The following is an 18,118-nucleotide window of genomic DNA, read 5'->3' as shown; positions in this document are numbered from 1 at the left end:
GTTAGCCTCGCTCCATGAAGCCATGATACCCTCCACAGCCCCTATGGAGGGGCGGGAGTGGGGGGGTGGGGGGGGGGCAACCTGACCTGACAGCTGTGAACCAAAGCTAACAGCAGTACCAGCAGAATGCCGTTAATCCTGGCGCAGACTCTCACTTGACTCTTCCCAAACAAGGGGCCAAACACTGATGCCTTTGGCAGATGACGCCCGATTGCTCCACTGTCCTTTTGCGGGTTAGTCATCTGCTGGATGATCGAACTTTCCTGTCCCAGAGATCTCACGCTCTTTCCTCTTCTCCTCCTCTGTTCAGATCAGTCAGTCCCATGTGATCCGCACATCAGCAGACGGAGGGTGTGTTTTCCTGCCTCCTGGGACTCGGCACACTCCTTCACACAAGTTTTCCTCTAGACCCTCTTTATCCAGAATAAACTGCTCTGCCCTCTGTTTCCACAACATCAGCTGGAACTGCTTACGCACGTGAGAGCATACGAGCATACACACACACACACACACACACACATAGACACACACGTCATGTTGGGGACAGACATGACCATACACGTTAACATAAACGCAGACACACATACATCACGTTGGTGCAGTCTGTTATTTGTTGCCCTTTTAATAGCATGGTTAGTCCAGATGAGAATCCTGTTGTAAGTCTATGTATACACACACACACACACACACACACAATATGCCAAAAGAGGAATTGAGGCAGAGCGTAAGTGATACCAGAGGAACACCTCAAGGCTGTCTTTCCTTCCTCTTGTGCTGTGTTGAAACATTCGTGTCATCGTATCTGTTCTGCCACCTGTGCTGTTTTGAAACTTTCCAACTGCCTCAGAATTTCTTGAATCACAACGATGATGTAACATTTCCAGAAAACAGATGAAATTATAAGATTTAATCTGCCATTTTTGGCTTTCATAAACCAAAAATGAGTTTACTTCCTTCTGGGATGCACAGTGATGATATTTTTCCAGTGGTAAAACGCATTTCTGTAAAGGAGGTCGCTCTGTTGTATAATATGCATGTGATGTTGAATAGGACACAGTGAACAAGTTAACGTTAAAGAATAATGTGTTTTTTTAATACTCCATCACAGTAAACAAAGCCTGAATTTGGTTTTGTCAAAGTGTTTTCATGTCAGTGCGTGCATTACATAATGCTTTGCTTACTGTCAATCAGGAAATAATCCCTCAAAAACAAACAAACTTTATTGTCACACCCATGTGTATTTATTTAGGGTGTAAATCTAATTTCATGAATGCATTGCTACAGTATATTGTTTGGGAAAATGTAAAGTAGATGTTAACAGATGCAAAGGGGCCCTAACTCTAAATGACACCAGTATTCCTCCTTTAACCTTCACCTTTCCAGCCGGTCCCTTAGCGCTGGTTGTCGCTCTCTCCTCTCCCCAGAGTGACGGAGTACTCATCGTGGTTTCCTAGTCACATGCCTCTCCGCTGAAGCACTAGGAAAATATGCCATCTAGCTAGTTTCCACCTAGGACACCCAAGGCGGGCAGGCATAACTCCCTTAACACGCTTGGACCAGCTCTGACAGGGCCTGGATTCCAGTGCTGAGGCTCCATGCTAGTGACCCTCAACAACACTTGGGTGGGGTAGAGGCCAATAAAAAAGCTAATAATGGGCAAAGAGTAATGGACTGTTTGTGGAATAGATCCATGTATATAAACAGTATGAGTAAGTCTGCAGGACTCCTTTGTGTTTATATGGAAGAACATGAAGAGTTCTATTCCAAAATGTTTTGTGTCTGTTTTGGAAAGAAATCAATGAAGTTCATAATTTAGTACCTCCAGAATTTAGAGGATCCAGTTTGTGTTATTGTTTTGTCAACCAAGGACTTAAATCTATTCTACCTTATAAATATAAACTAAATCTATTACCTTATAAATATAAACTAAATGCATTATTTTTCGGGCATTTTTGCCTTTATTTGATAGGTGAAAGTGGAGAGACAGGAAACATTGGGAAAGAGAGAGGAGGATGACATGTGATAAAGGTCCTGGGCCAGATTTGAACCCAGGACGTGTCCACAGGAGTGTTTTGTTTCCAAAGGTGGATATCTAAATTTGGAATACCATAGACAATACACTGCATACTTTCTGTTGTCCTTCAGAATACAGACTGAGGGAATGCCCATGAGGATTCCCTCTGACCCCCAGCCTGGATTCCTCTGTCTATCATACCCTCATAAATGCCCCTCCACCCCCCCACCCCCCCTTCCTCCACCACCCCATCCTTCACTGTCTCCCTCCTAATCCCTGTATCTCTCCCTCTCTCTCAGCCCACCTTGGATTTTCCTGCCTCACAGTAACCGGGTCGGGATGATGATGACGGTGACGGCAAATCAAATGTCCACTGTTAGCATTACAGCAGCTTGAGTCACAGGCTCATTTACACAGCAGAGGTCCAAAAGCTCGACTTTGTTCCATTTCACTTCCAGCCCCTCCGCAACTGCTTCTGACTGTCGTGTCGTAACGTCAAGCCCATGTCAACTGCAGATGACTCCGCTCTGCTGCCTGTCGTAACGCTCGACTGCATGTGTCCGTCTACTGTATCTGTGTGTGCGTGTGTTTTGCGTGAGCTCAGCCGTGGCCAGTCATCCTCTGAATGCAGCCGCTGACTGCTGCCACACGTGGAGGCTCGGGAGGTGGGGTTGTTCCATGACTCCAAATAGAAGCCCAAAGCACTTTTCGAAGGCTCTGAAAAGGTCAGATAGATGGATTCCAGTATAGCGGCACCTCTACATACAGAAACTATTCATGGTCATCAAGTTTAATCAGCTCATGTAGCTTATTAAGATACTGCAAGGATTCAGCAAGCTTGAACTTAATACTTTGTCCCTTGACGAAGTGTATCATCTAAAATAATTTATGTCAGACATGAGCAAACATATTTTAAAAGTGTGAAACATTTAATGACAAAATGAGATATCCACCATCTTAAAATGTGACACTTACTTTGACAAAGCCCCTCCACACACACACACACCTCACTAAACTAAATTATTTTGAGAAATTAACTACTGATTGAGCGAAACTGATATACAGAATTGTCATAAATACCCAGAAATCTAAATAACAAACATGGCTGAAACCATAACATATTGTGGCGGAGCTGCATGATAACTAACCAACTAAATACTGAGTTGGTCTAAATTAGTCCACTGTCTGCCAACAATATAGAACACACAATCGCAATTGTTTTGATTATTGCTGACACACATCACATCATGGTGAAGCACATAAACAATGAAAGTGATTTGTCAGGGATTTGTCAGGTTGTCAGATTTGTCAGTTGGAGGTGCATCGCCTGTGGCTGATGTGAAGCAAACCACTCAATGTGTTCTCTCATGCCTAAGAGCCAACAACTGGTGAATTATCTTATTCGTCAAAAAACAGAACAACAACAAAAAATACCCTAAGGCCCAAGAGATAACCATACTGACCACCTTCATATTTGTGCTGAGACAGACTTGAATACTTTTCCAACTTTAATCAGAAAATCTCAGAAATATGTGAAAATCTTTGGATACATGAACTGTAATACATGACAAAAACTGCAGATTCGCAAAGATCAGTAGAGAGCTTGGGTCAAAAATAACACATACAATTTTTCTAAACCCGATTATATCGCCTAACCAAACATTTTTTCTGTTTATGATGACACAGTATATATACCAGTAACACACTTCCTCCAGTACTTTTATCATCTAAAATTAATTCATTTAAACAGTTTCTGAATCAGGCGCATCACATCCAACACAATAATCTAGTACTCCTATTGATCTTATACATTTTTCAAAAGACTTAAATCCACAATTTTGGGTTTGTGCAGTAAATATTAGCAATGCTTGATAAACACATCCTTAACAAGCAGTAAACACCAGATAGGTCAGCTGGTATAGTATAAATAGACACAACTGACTAATTAACTGTGAACTCATAGTTGGCCGACTGGCTGTATCAAGTAACATTGAACAGAAATAATAGACATGACTAAACATAGCCAAGGCCAAGCTTGTGTGAGCAAGGCAAAGTTAGTTATCATCTGGTTTATACTTCAGGGCTTCAGGCATGTTGATGAACATTTAGACCGACATCACAGTGAGAGACAGGATGGGGAAATGGAGAAACGACTGGAGCCAGACAAGTATTAGGCAAGGCAGGGCAAGGCAAGTTTATTTATGCAGCACATTTCGTATACAAAGGCCATTCAAAGTGCTTTACGCAAGGTATATAGACATTCAATAAGAAATACAGGATAAGATAAATAAAACAAACAAATAAAAAGAGATGGCTGATGAGTTCTGCCTGCTGCTTTGATTATTCAGGTTCTTGAAGTGCTATTTTTAAGGCAAAGTTATAACATTGCATTGAACAGTCAGTCAACCAGTGTAGAAGGGAGTGTGAATAAAAGCAATTAATTAAATGCTCATTTAGTCTCTCTTTAGTCTATCTTTTATTTCCTTTAGGCAATCCTTCTCCAAGAGACTATTAGTAATAGTGTTTCTGTAATTAGGCGTAATATTTTGATACTTTTTATATTATTCCATTATATAGCTGTTAAATATAGTTACATCAACAGAAACAGTTTGTGAGCTTTAAATATGTGGGAGTAATGTGTGGTGCGCTTATTGGCTTGCATTCATAAGGAAACAAGAAAACAATAGCAGCAAAAAAACATATCTGATCATGAGCCATGAGTGATTAGAGATACAAACATGATTTGTATTTGTCATTTTTATTGATACGTGAATTTAGATTTTTGAACACAATTCTCAACAGTAATAGTCATCACAGTTCTGGAGAGCACTTCCTGGTTTTGCCACCCGTCTTGTTTACAGTTGAAGATAAGGCCCAGGTGAATAAACCCACTAGCAGTTTCTGTTTTGCCCACGTTTTGGACTGCAGGAGTTAATTCCACATGCATGTTGAAGAGCGCTCGGCTACCCGGCCGTGGGTGGCTGAGCTGTCAAGGCAGATCAAACGCTGTCTTGCTCCTGGATAGACTTTGAATTCAAGCCTCGCCTTTGATCATTAGTTATATAGATACAGAGGGTCAACGCAGCCTTCCCTCTGTGACTCACTTTTGGTTCATGTTATTCCACCCATACGCAGTAAATATTTAACTAGATATCATTGATGGTATTCTGGTTTCAGTCTCTTCTCCGAAATGACGGTGGCATCTCATTGATTTTCAGCAATGATGCTTGTGAACGCCTGAATTTTTCAACGGCAGGGGAAGTGGAGGTGCTGGGGAAGGCCGGCTTCATTTGCATATTATTATTGTGATTGTTCAGTAGAAACCCTGGATGGACGTTTCCTGACTGAAACTGTTAGGGAATATCCAGTGAATTTCAGCTGAGACCGGTCGGCTAATGGACAATGAACTCTCTTCTATGGATTTACTGCTGTTATCAGGAAACACAAACAGAACGAGAGAGAGTGAGAGAGAGCGAAAGAAACAGAGGAGGGGGGAGGCTGGCAAAGCCTGGAAAGTTAGAGGAGGAGGGGGTGGAAAAAGAGAGAGAGGGGGAGGGAAAGCGAGGGGAGGAGAGAGAGAGAGCAAGATAGCGAGGGGGAGAGAGTTAGAGAGAGCGGGAAGGGGGCGGCAGAGCTACAGGGAGACGGGGATGAATGACGTCGTCAGTGAGGACGGAGGGCTATTTTAAGCATGTGATAGGGAGAAGGCCGCTGCGCAGTCCTCTGGGCTGACGTCACAGATGAGATCAACTCCCTGCACGACCTGGCAGCAGGATCATGTGACCCGTAATGACCTGCGATATCAATGATTAGATTACTGCACGCGGACTGCAGGGCGAAGGAGTCAAGAGCAGATACTTTGACGCAAAGAAAATTACAGGATGAGTGAGAATGGAAAGAAGAGAAAAGAGAAGAGGGGTGGGGGGGTGGGGGGGTCAAGACAGAGTGCTTTCTGCTCCTGGGGGAGGGGGGGAGGGGTGGGGGGGTGGAGGGGGGTAATGGGAGAAGGAGAGATAGAGAAAAAAACAAATTAAGCAAGAGTGCAAGTGCAAGGACCAAGAGTGGAGAGGAGGGAGACAACAAGAGAGATATAAAACAGAGGAGTACCAGCCAAGATTGAATTAGCCTGGAGCTCCGGCTACCATTAAGCCCAGGATGGAGGAGGATTAGTGGGCAGGATTCTGGAGCGTGCGTGGGTGTGTGTGTGGAAGTATTCAACCATGTGGGAGGAGAGCAGGGCGATTTGGCAAGTTCTGAACTTGCTTGCACCAACAAAGGAAATGCCAGCATCTGGTATTCATCACTGTGTACTGTACACACACACACATTCACCGCTATTATCTTCTATCTGTTTTCTTTCTGTGCAAAAGTGCCAGCACTACTGGTGCACACACAATAACCTGCTTCTCTTAAACTGATACGGTGTCCCTTCTACGCTCACTGACCTCCAAGAGCAAATTTTTACAACTGATAGTATTCAGTGAATGGGCAAAGCCATTTCAAAAGGCGTAGCTTTGTTTTACCAGAAGTGAGTAAAACACGAGAAGTCCATTCTGCAGAGCCAAAACCACCTACCCACCCACCCACACTTTCCTGCCCTGAGTCTCTCTCTCTCCCTTTCTCTCTTCTCCTATTTTCTTCAATCTCTCTCTCTCTCTCTCTCCACTCTGTCTCTCTCTGACTTGTTCTAGTTTATACAGTCCATAGTGTGACATCTAACCTTTTACCGGACCACCAATCCCTCTGGTACTATGCCTTAGGCTGTCAAACAAACAAATAAACAAATAAATAGAGTTAACACCCTCCCAGCTCTGCCAAGTTTCACAGCTATAAAGGTTCTTATCGTGCCCGGCTTGTGTCCTGTGGGTGGATTTTATTAGCTTATTTAGCACATTCAGCCCAGTTCCAGGGTGAGTCCTATTGCGGGCCTTTCAGTGTGAGCAGACCGGCTCTGCCGCCGTAAAAGGCAGCAATTATCAAGTCCACTTTGTGGGGGTGTCGAGTTTACACCATTTGGATTAGACTGTGCAGTAAGTGGTTGACAGGCAGAATCTGGGATTTGGGAGTACAGTACAGTACCACTAGTGTCCTATGAGTCGTCACGACACAAGACAGACTGTGAACAAGACAAATGGCTCGCCGCACGAAGACAGAATATGGTGCCCACTGTTAAGTATCCTGTTACAAACGTGATAGGCTACGCTGTAGTGGTACATCTTCTCCTCACAAGATCCAGCTGGAGGCTCAAATCACATGAATGTACTGATAACACATTGCTATGCCACTACAAGCCAAAGTTTTTAATCAGAACCAATGCATCACTTCGGTGAATAAGGTCTATAGTCACTGTGTGTAATTTTGCTACAGGGAAGAAAAAGCCTACACCCATATTACTTAATGTAGTCACTGTCTATAGGTGAAGAAATCGGTGGAGTCACAGGCTGGTGAAATGTTCCTCATGTATCAACAAGGAATGTTTCACCAGCTTTACCTGCCACTTGGGAATGTGTTGACCAAGACTGGGATGACGTATTCTAAAGTGTTGTGTAGCGACAAAAGCAAAGCTACTCATCACCACACTCATACACTCACACACACACACACACACACACACACACACACACACGCAGAGAGAGACATACACCCAGCCATATAATGAACATTCCATCTCTAGAGAATAAATACAGTGATCTGGTTGGTTGTGAAATGCTTGGATTGTATCCACGGTGCCTCTGGGCTCTGTTCAATCTACAGAGGTTATTCAGTTCGGGAGGGCAAGTCATCACTCACTCAACAATAACAAAAAAGCATAGAGCGTTACAGCTTGTATCCAAGCTGCTGCTGTGATTCATGTGACTCATGTAACGTCACCTCTACGTATAAAATCTGTACACTGCAAAAACAAAAATCTCCATCTTAATAAGCCATTTAGTCTGTTATTGAGTCCTAAAATCACAATTTTCTTAAAACAAGTGAAAAATCTGCCAGTGAGGTTAGGTAATTTCACTTGTTTCCAAGACAAATCCAACTTGTTTCAAGAATTTTGTAGAATCAAGTTTCATTTTATTGATAGTAGTGCAGTGATTTTGCCTTATTCTGACTCATGACATTGACACTCATTTCTAGAAAACTCCTGAAACAAGTGAAACTGCATTGGAAACAAGTGCAGTTATTTTCACCTCACTGGCAGAATTTTTCTCTTGCATTAAGAAAAATAAGATTTGAAGACTTAATGTGAGACTAAATTACTTTTTAAGATGCTTTGTGAGTTTCCATGCTGTATGATCTTCCCTATGTTTGAATGTTGGGTTGCTGGGTGCCGGGCTCCTTGTCTCTATGTGCTCTCATGTGCTTATGGCTGCTTATAATGCTACTTGTTAATGCTTGCATAGTTTTTACTCATTTGTCTGTGCTTATGTGTTTTGTATGTTCTTTTATGTTCCTTAAACCATCAACCTGCCCAGGGACTACAGATGAAATGACTAAATCTGGCACATTTACATAATGCATCTAAGTTAAGTTTATTAATGTGCACTGTCCCTTTCTTAAATAAAATAAACTTAAGAAGACGTTTTTTGCATTGTAAGGTGAAGCATCCGCATCCCAAAGATATGTTATGTGTTGAAAGTTTCAATAAAAAGTTTTGTCCAGCAGGACAAAAGTCAAGGGAATGTCGTGACTCGTAATTCTGGAAATGGGGTCTGGTTGAAATGTCCCTGGCTCGGATGTTCCGAAGTTACTGTAAGCTGTGACTGTGACTAAGTCATGGTTTGAAGTGACACTTTCTTTTCTTGTCCCCTTTTCGTTGCACGTTTTGCACATTTTCTCTCTCTTTCTCAGGCCGGGGCTCTGACACTCGCTCTCTCGCTCTCTCTCTCTCTCTCTCTGGCATGCTGTCTGCTTTACTGTGTAAAGCCGTAGAGCTAGAGATGTGTCATCAATCATCTGTGCTGTGAGCCGGGAGGCTGGGAGGGCGAGCGGGCAGCACTTCAAACAGGGCTCCATCTGCAGGTGTGGGATCAGAGGCCTTGTCCAGACCGCCGGCCTTTCATTCCTCTCCATTTAAGCCCCTTACACCATTCTTCCACCCACTCCCACCACACTACTCACCCCTTCTGCTCTCTGCTGGCACGTTTTCACCCTCCAACCCTATCCAAAAATCTAAAACTAACCCCGCTCTACATGTACCATTACCACTGACCCAGTTTCCCCTCTTAGGTGTGGCATCAGTTCAGAAAGCTCACTGTGGTGTCGCCTAGTTATTTTGTCATTCATCTCGTCCTAAGCATGTAACCCCACCCCCGCACATCTACCACCACCTCTGACCTAGCATCTGCTTATCCCACACCACCTGTAACCTGGCCCTTATTTCTCTGAACCCAGTTTCTTTCAGTCTAGAGATGACTCAACCCCACCCACGCAATCTGCCCATACAGACCACTCCAACCTCTGTACTCATAATTCAAAAACTTAAAGACCCCATGAAACAGCATCAGGTTGGACAGTGAGGGATCATTCAAAAGTGTAAACCAATGGGATATCAGTCAGGGAGAGAAAGGCAGTTTTATTTGATGGGAGGGGTGGGATTGTTCAAAAATATGATGGTTTTATTGGTTGGAGTTTTTATTTATTCCCACTGATGCAGCATGAGGTCACCATTAAAGACACACAGATTTCCAGGAAGTAAAGCTAATGGGAGTTTATTTCATGGGGACTTTAATGCGACCACTTAGCAGACATTTGGGCTGCGATCAATAACGTCTAACTTGAGTCAAAGACACACAAAGACTGGATCTAATCGAGTGAAAATCAAGACCAGAATTAACGGGAAGGGTTGGAGGGTGGGGGGTCCAAATCACAACCAAGACCCCAAGAACAAAAGAGACACTACATCTTTGTTTGATGTTTACATCATCCTTTGAGTTTAAACACTCCATGTTGAGACTGGAATACAGACAAATGCAGATTGGAGCAGTAAATTACTCCCACTCCCCGGGCCATCCAAACACTTTATTTGAAGAACCCGGTCATACATCAAGTGTGAGGTTTTGATGATCTCGCCCCAAATTAATTTCACAGCTCTTAAGCAAACAAGGTAGCTGACAACCAGACATGAGATTTACAACCTGAAAAGACATTCTGCCTTCAGGTGGAAAGTTGATCCACCCTTGAACTACTGGTTGGTTTCACACACCTTTCACTCTCAAAGACTATCTCTGTGTCCCTGTGTGTGTCCCCGTGTGTGTGTGTGTGTACGTGTGTGAGAGTGCATGTATCCAAGTACTTGTGTGCCACCCTCGTCCTGTGGCTCTGCTTTAAAGAGAGAGCCACTCCTCCTGTGTACAGTAGATAGCTAGGTATTTGGGTGAGTACAGTACATAAGTATTAATCCATGTTTTTGTGTCAGCATGTCAGGTATGCGTGCATCTCTATGTGTCAGCTTCCTGTGGTAACGCTGCGAACACGGCCGGTCGGTGTGTGGCCGGGCGAGGTGTGTCTGTCCCACTCACAGCCTCTCAGAGTGAATCAGGAGGAAATGGTGGCAGGAGAACAACAGCAGCCGGCTGAGTGCATCGGGCATGGCTCATTTTTCTCCCGAGGCAGAGGGCGGCCCGCTGCTGACTTTGATGGATAGGAATGCTGCTCACCCACACACACACACACGCCCACACATGTCCCACACACTCAGTCTCACACACGAGAGCTCGCGCGCGCCCGTGCGCAGACACACACATTCACACGCAGGCTGCTCTGTCCCACCAGATCTGATATCCAATGTGAAATGTTTACGACCCGCCTACACTCCCTTCCTCCCTTGTCAATAAGCTCTTCCCAGAAGTATGTGTGATGCATTATCATGTAGACTTCTGCATATGGGGGTTGCTCTAGCATCCTCCATCACAGGCTTATTCATGTGCATCCTACTGCGCCATACGGGCATATAGAGAAAAACATTTTGGGTCTTGGGCTACATGATGATAAATTTGTATATTAACACGATTCATTTACTTAATCACGTTGTGATTTGTCATATTAATAGATAGTATGAGATGACATGTTAGCCACTGCGGATCAAGAGCCTGAAAACTTTGAAGGAAAGCTTGAAACAAAACAAATTATATACTGAAAGGAAGTCTCTACCCAGGAATTAAACCTGAGTGACAAGTCCCAAGGAACCAGACCCCCGACACCTTCTAGTTTGACTGAACTTACGAGACGATGTGTAATCAAGATATGTATAGTGAGAATTATACCTTTGTCAAAAAAACATCTCAGCTTGTCAGTTCCACGACACGGTCTAATTCGGGCAAACGAGGTCAGAATGTCCTGCATGACCTCAACTGTGTTGACAGGCAGGCATGCTGGCAAGCAAAGCCTGCTGGTTGAAAGAAGAACTTGACTCTCAACCGGGCAGAGTGACAAACATCAGCGCATATTAGCTTCCTCTCTGCTTAAGTCTCTTCCCAGTCTCATGCACACACAGATCCTGTATTTTGCTCCTGCCAGCATGACAAGCGTCAAAACAAGCTACCAAGCGAGCTAATTCAAAAGCACACTCTTGACTCGAACAAAGGGTTGTGTTTCAACTAGAGGAGGGAGTTTAACCAAACTCCTTTCACTTTGTTCCACTGAGTCAGCATCTCTCAGAGACAGAGAGAGGGAGAGAGAGAGAGAGAGAGAGAGAGAGGGAGGGAGAGAGAGAGAGAGAGAAAGAGAGAGAGAGCTGTTGGGGCTATAGGCAAAGACAGGCACCTTTGTCTGCTCACTGAGTCTGTGGGAGATAACACCAATGTTTTTTTTAACACACTCTGCTCTCTCCCTCAGTCTCTCTCTCCCTCTGTCTCTCTCTCTCTCTCTCGCTCTCTCACACACACACACACACACACAAAGACAGAAAGACAGTGACTTCAGTAAAACACTGATCCCATTGAAGATATAATCTGGTACAAGATAGGCGCTGATTGACCACACATACACATGCATGTATGTGAGCGCTTGCACACACACACACACACACACACACACACACACACACACACACACACACACACACACACAGGATGGACACACAAGGATGATTCAGTTCCCAGACAGTGTGATAATGTGCTGGTGGGGCACAGTGTCCCCTGTTCAGTAGGGAGGAGTGTGTCTCGAATCAGCCAGACTGCCTGTCCTGATCCTGAGGCAGGAAGGACAGTTCTTGGCTGAGATGTTCGCATATTTGTGGGGGAAATCAGTTCATTTTTTCTTTGACACGTTGCACAATATCTCTTATGGCCTTGTCATGAACCTCAGTGTGATTATTATCACATATCTGAGCACAATCACCTTGTACAGGCTTAATACAAGCAGCCTACTGCAGCTGTCTACATAATTTGATGAATACAAAAAAGTGGAGAATAAGGATTTGTCAAGTAGTAAAAAAAAATGTAAAAGTTGAGCGTGAACATAGCCAAGATTGACGTTGCTATTGAAACAGCAATGTAGCAGTAATAGCAATAATAGCCTTATTACTTATATTTGACAAATGTCCATGATATTGTATGTGCTGTTATCAGAAGTGACTTTCCTCACATGCAGAGCTGAATCCATGCCAGTCAAGTTTGTTTATTCCTGTGCCCTCGTCGCCATGCAGCCTGTTTCCCTGATCTGTTGCCCAGTAACATTTTTTTTTTCTTTCTGTCGTCAAAGAATGGCAACACCCCTGATATTACTAAAGCATTCATTTCATTGACTGTTTGTTAAGGTCGTAAACCATCGAGCTGTGATGTTTCACTTCTATTCAACTATCCACTCCATTAAAAAGCCTTTTCTCTGGCTCAGATAACCTCGCCATTGACACAGTTGTATATCTTTATCTCTTGCAGCTTTGCGTAAGCACATTCTTTCCCATCGTGGAGAGTACATTTGATAGAGGCGGTTACAGCGAAGCAAGGCCACCTTAAATCACATGCTGACATAACAAGAACGCTACTCTCCACCCATATCCGAGAACACTCGGTTAAGAGGTGTCTCACCTCTCAAACTACGCTCTTACCAAGATAGACACCGGTGTGCAGACGACACACGGAGGCATCCCAGGACATAACTGGAGCTCCTTATTGGCCAGGAGTCCCTCGGTCTGGTGCGTAACGTTGCGCGCTGGAGACGCGCAAGCCTGCCAGAGAATTTACTGAAAAGACTGATCTTGTGGATACTCAAGTGTTTGGATTTAATAAAGTGTTTCATCACAGTCTGGGTATACTTTACATGCCAAAGCTGGGGGAACCGATTGGAACGCCAAAGACTTTTACGCGAAGCTTTAAAGTTTTCGCCACGATAATTGGTAAGCGCACCTTGACATTAACTCCAAATAATGTGACGTTATTTAAATAATATTTTAACTGGTATTCATTGTTTGTGACTTTGATTGTAGACTGTTAATTTATGAAAAGTTTGACATGAGTTGATCAGTCAATCTCAGACCAATATGAGCATGTTGTGAAGTGATTGGATGTAAATTCTGTGGAAATCATTAACTTAGTGGAATCGACGACAGGAGAAGCCTCTGTGATGTTGTGATTACTATGTAGTATTGCTAGTATGTAGTATTAGGCAGCAATTGCTGAGATTGATTCTTTAGATATTCAGTATGCTTTAAAACAAAACAGCCTTACTAAATCATACAGTAAACTACAGCCTCTTGTCATCACACGGCCAGTCATGCTTATTGTATAATAAGAAATGTGAATGGGTAGATGTAATGTAGAGACAACTGAATTGATTCTCTGGCCAGATGATGAATTCGCCCAAACAATAAACTGATTGTCATCAGATCTTTGATTTTCAGCTCCGCTTGCTATCGAGTCACGTATGTGAATATTGCAACATACGTTAACAACATTAAAACAGGAGTTAAAAGTAACCTGCAAGTTTTGCTGGTGGGGGTTTGATCGTTGGCCACTGGGAGGCGATAGAGTATCTTCTTTTTCATTCTGGAGCGGACACTTGTTTTAGAGGAGTCGTGCAGTTTTGGACGAGCGAACTCAGTATATGGATGCTTTTATGGTGTCGCTAACTCTGTCCCTGTCTCTCCTTCTCTCCGTCGCTCTCTAAGTTGCTCTCTCTGGACAGTTTTGCGTAATTCTTGTTCCTTCTTGTTCTGACATGAAGTGTATTAGTCACCAGTACATGAGAAACACGAATCTCTCAATTTTCACGAAATTTGGCCGGAGGATATGAATGAGCAGCGTCAGTCACCTTATCTGCTTCTTACATGGAGGCAAATCACATGTCATATTTTCACAAAACAAACATCACAAACATCAGCGCATATTAGCTTCCTCTCTGCTTAAGTCTCTTCCCAGTCTCATGCACACACAGATCCTGTATTTTGCTCCTGCCAGCATGACAAGCGTCAAAACAAGCTACCAAGCGAGCTAATTCAAAAGCACACTCTTGACTCGAACAAAGGGTTGTGTTTCAACTAGAGGAGGGAGTTTAACCAAACTCCTTTCACTTTGTTCCACTGAGTCAGCATCTCTCAGAGACAGAGAGAGGGAGAGAGAGAGAGAGAGAGAGAGAGAGGGAGGGAGAGAGAGAGAGAGAGAAAGAGAGAGAGAGCTGTTGGGGCTATAGGCAAAGACAGGCACCTTTGTCTGCTCACTGAGTCTGTGGGAGATAACACCAATGTTTTTTTTAACACACTCTGCTCTCTCCCTCAGTCTCTCTCTCCCTCTGTCTCTCTCTCTCTCTCTCGCTCTCTCACACACACACACACACACACAAAGACAGAAAGACAGTGACTTCAGTAAAACACTGATCCCATTGAAGATATAATCTGGTACAAGATAGGCGCTGATTGACCACACATACACATGCATGTATGTGAGCGCTTGCACACACACACACACACACACACACACACACACACACACACACACACACACACACACACACAGGATGGACACACAAGGATGATTCAGTTCCCAGACAGTGTGATAATGTGCTGGTGGGGCACAGTGTCCCCTGTTCAGTAGGGAGGAGTGTGTCTCGAATCAGCCAGACTGCCTGTCCTGATCCTGAGGCAGGAAGGACAGTTCTTGGCTGAGATGTTCGCATATTTGTGGGGGAAATCAGTTCATTTTTTCTTTGACACGTTGCACAATATCTCTTATGGCCTTGTCATGAACCTCAGTGTGATTATTATCACATATCTGAGCACAATCACCTTGTACAGGCTTAATACAAGCAGCCTACTGCAGCTGTCTACATAATTTGATGAATACAAAAAAGTGGAGAATAAGGATTTGTCAAGTAGTAAAAAAAAATGTAAAAGTTGAGCGTGAACATAGCCAAGATTGACGTTGCTATTGAAACAGCAATGTAGCAGTAATAGCAATAATAGCCTTATTACTTATATTTGACAAATGTCCATGATATTGTATGTGCTGTTATCAGAAGTGACTTTCCTCACATGCAGAGCTGAATCCATGCCAGTCAAGTTTGTTTATTCCTGTGCCCTCGTCGCCATGCAGCCTGTTTCCCTGATCTGTTGCCCAGTAACATTTTTTTTTTCTTTCTGTCGTCAAAGAATGGCAACACCCCTGATATTACTAAAGCATTCATTTCATTGACTGTTTGTTAAGGTCGTAAACCATCGAGCTGTGATGTTTCACTTCTATTCAACTATCCACTCCATTAAAAAGCCTTTTCTCTGGCTCAGATAACCTCGCCATTGACACAGTTGTATATCTTTATCTCTTGCAGCTTTGCGTAAGCACATTCTTTCCCATCGTGGAGAGTACATTTGATAGAGGCGGTTACAGCGAAGCAAGGCCACCTTAAATCACATGCTGACATAACAAGAACGCTACTCTCCACCCATATCCGAGAACACTCGGTTAAGAGGTGTCTCACCTCTCAAACTACGCTCTTACCAAGATAGACACCGGTGTGCAGACGACACACGGAGGCATCCCAGGACATAACTGGAGCTCCTTATTGGCCAGGAGTCCCTCGGTCTGGTGCGTAACGTTGCGCGCTGGAGACGCGCAAGCCTGCCAGAGAATTTACTGAAAAGACTGATCTTGTGGATACTCAAGTGTTTGGATTTAATAAAGTGTTTCATCACAGTCTGGGTATACTTTACATGCCAAAGCTGGGGGAACCGATTGGAACGCCAAAGACTTTTACGCGAAGCTTTAAAGTTTTCGCCACGATAATTGGTAAGCGCACCTTGACATTAACTCCAAATAATGTGACGTTATTTAAATAATATTTTAACTGGTATTCATTGTTTGTGACTTTGATTGTAGACTGTTAATTTATGAAAAGTTTGACATGAGTTGATCAGTCAATCTCAGACCAATATGAGCATGTTGTGAAGTGATTGGATGTAAATTCTGTGGAAATCATTAACTTAGTGGAATCGACGACAGGAGAAGCCTCTGTGATGTTGTGATTACTATGTAGTATTGCTAGTATGTAGTATTAGGCAGCAATTGCTGAGATTGATTCTTTAGATATTCAGTATGCTTTAAAACAAAACAGCCTTACTAAATCATACAGTAAACTACAGCCTCTTGTCATCACACGGCCAGTCATGCTTATTGTATAATAAGAAATGTGAATGGGTAGATGTAATGTAGAGACAACTGAATTGATTCTCTGGCCAGATGATGAATTCGCCCAAACAATAAACTGATTGTCATCAGATCTTTGATTTTCAGCTCCGCTTGCTATCGAGTCACGTATGTGAATATTGCAACATACGTTAACAACATTAAAACAGGAGTTAAAAGTAACCTGCAAGTTTTGCTGGTGGGGGTTTGATCGTTGGCCACTGGGAGGCGATAGAGTATCTTCTTTTTCATTCTGGAGCGGACACTTGTTTTAGAGGAGTCGTGCAGTTTTGGACGAGCGAACTCAGTATATGGATGCTTTTATGGTGTCGCTAACTCTGTCCCTGTCTCTCCTTCTCTCCGTCGCTCTCTAAGTTGCTCTCTCTGGACAGTTTTGCGTAATTCTTGTTCCTTCTTGTTCTGACATGAAGTGTATTAGTCACCAGTACATGAGAAACACGAATCTCTCAATTTTCACGAAATTTGGCCGGAGGATATGAATGAGCAGCGTCAGTCACCTTATCTGCTTCTTACATGGAGGCAAATCACATGTCATATTTGACTCCATATCCTACACTCTCTCTCTCTCTCTCTCTCTCTCTCTCTCTCTCTCTCTCTCTCTCTCTCTCTCTCTCTCTCTCTCTCTCTCTCGCTTGTTAACCTACTTCCTGAAGAGAATACCCCGCATAATGCGTAATTTGCATTCCATTCGTGATGACTTTAATGTTTCTGCATGTTGTGGAGGTCAGGGGAAAGAGGATGGCGTCAGCACTATTTACTGCCATTAGAGCCGAGGCTGATAACTTAACCTCTACCGGGGTGGACTGCGCAACCCACTGCTCTTTACCAGTTGTTCCCAAATATTTTCATATTAAGGACCCACAAATAGGCCTAGATGTACTCTGGACCACAGAACCCCATTTGTTAGGAGTGTTACCAAGGAGCCCCATCTGATTTGTTGTTAGATGTGATTTAGTACAGAAATGGGTCGCTGTCTACACTGTATGTGAGGAGGTAAGAGTGCATGGAGACAGTGAAACCTATTATTATTGGAACCCCTTCAAGGACCCCTGGAGGTCCTGTGACCCCACTTTGGGAACCACTGGTCTATACTGTGATGACAACACAAGAGTCTTAAGTGTAGACTATGTAGACAAGATGCATCCTGAAGAACACTAATCGAGTCATCTGTGAACCAAAACACAAGACATCATTTTGGATTTGTTTGCGTTTGTGTAATTGTTGTGTGATTAAATGCTATTTTGGTTAACAACACAACTTCTATTTCAATGCTATATCAGTGGCCTGCTGCTCAGTCAAGACTCTAGGCCAGAGGTTCCCACACTTTTTCATGTCAAGGACCCCCAAATAGATCCACATTGGACCACTGACTCCCATTTGAGGCGCTTGTTGAAAGATGCGACTTGGTACACAATTATATAACTGTATATAGGCTACTGTAGGTGGGGGAGATACCACCCTTGGATACAGTGAAAGCTGT

General features: G+C 43.5%; 1 protein-coding gene across 1 annotated transcript in view; it reads left to right on the top strand.

Moving 5' to 3' along the window:
- The first annotated feature begins 15,807 nt into the window (after positions 1 to 15,807).
- The window catches only part of midn (midnolin), a 30,789-nt gene continuing 28,478 nt past the window's right edge, over positions 15,808 to 18,118 (top strand). Inside the window, exon 1 of the mRNA XM_071926003.2 lies at positions 15,808 to 16,221. Within this exon, the coding sequence (XP_071782104.1) occupies positions 16,146 to 16,221 (76 nt within the window). The 5' untranslated portion in view covers positions 15,808 to 16,145. The remainder of the gene's footprint in view (positions 16,222 to 18,118) is intronic.

Source organism: Centroberyx gerrardi, chromosome 9, assembly GCF_048128805.1.
Source record: "Centroberyx gerrardi isolate f3 chromosome 9, fCenGer3.hap1.cur.20231027, whole genome shotgun sequence".
In the NCBI taxonomy this organism is placed as follows: Eukaryota; Metazoa; Chordata; class Actinopteri; order Beryciformes; family Berycidae; genus Centroberyx; species Centroberyx gerrardi.
The sequence above is the reverse complement of the archived record's forward strand: the minus strand, read 5'-3'. Positions and strand labels throughout refer to the sequence as shown.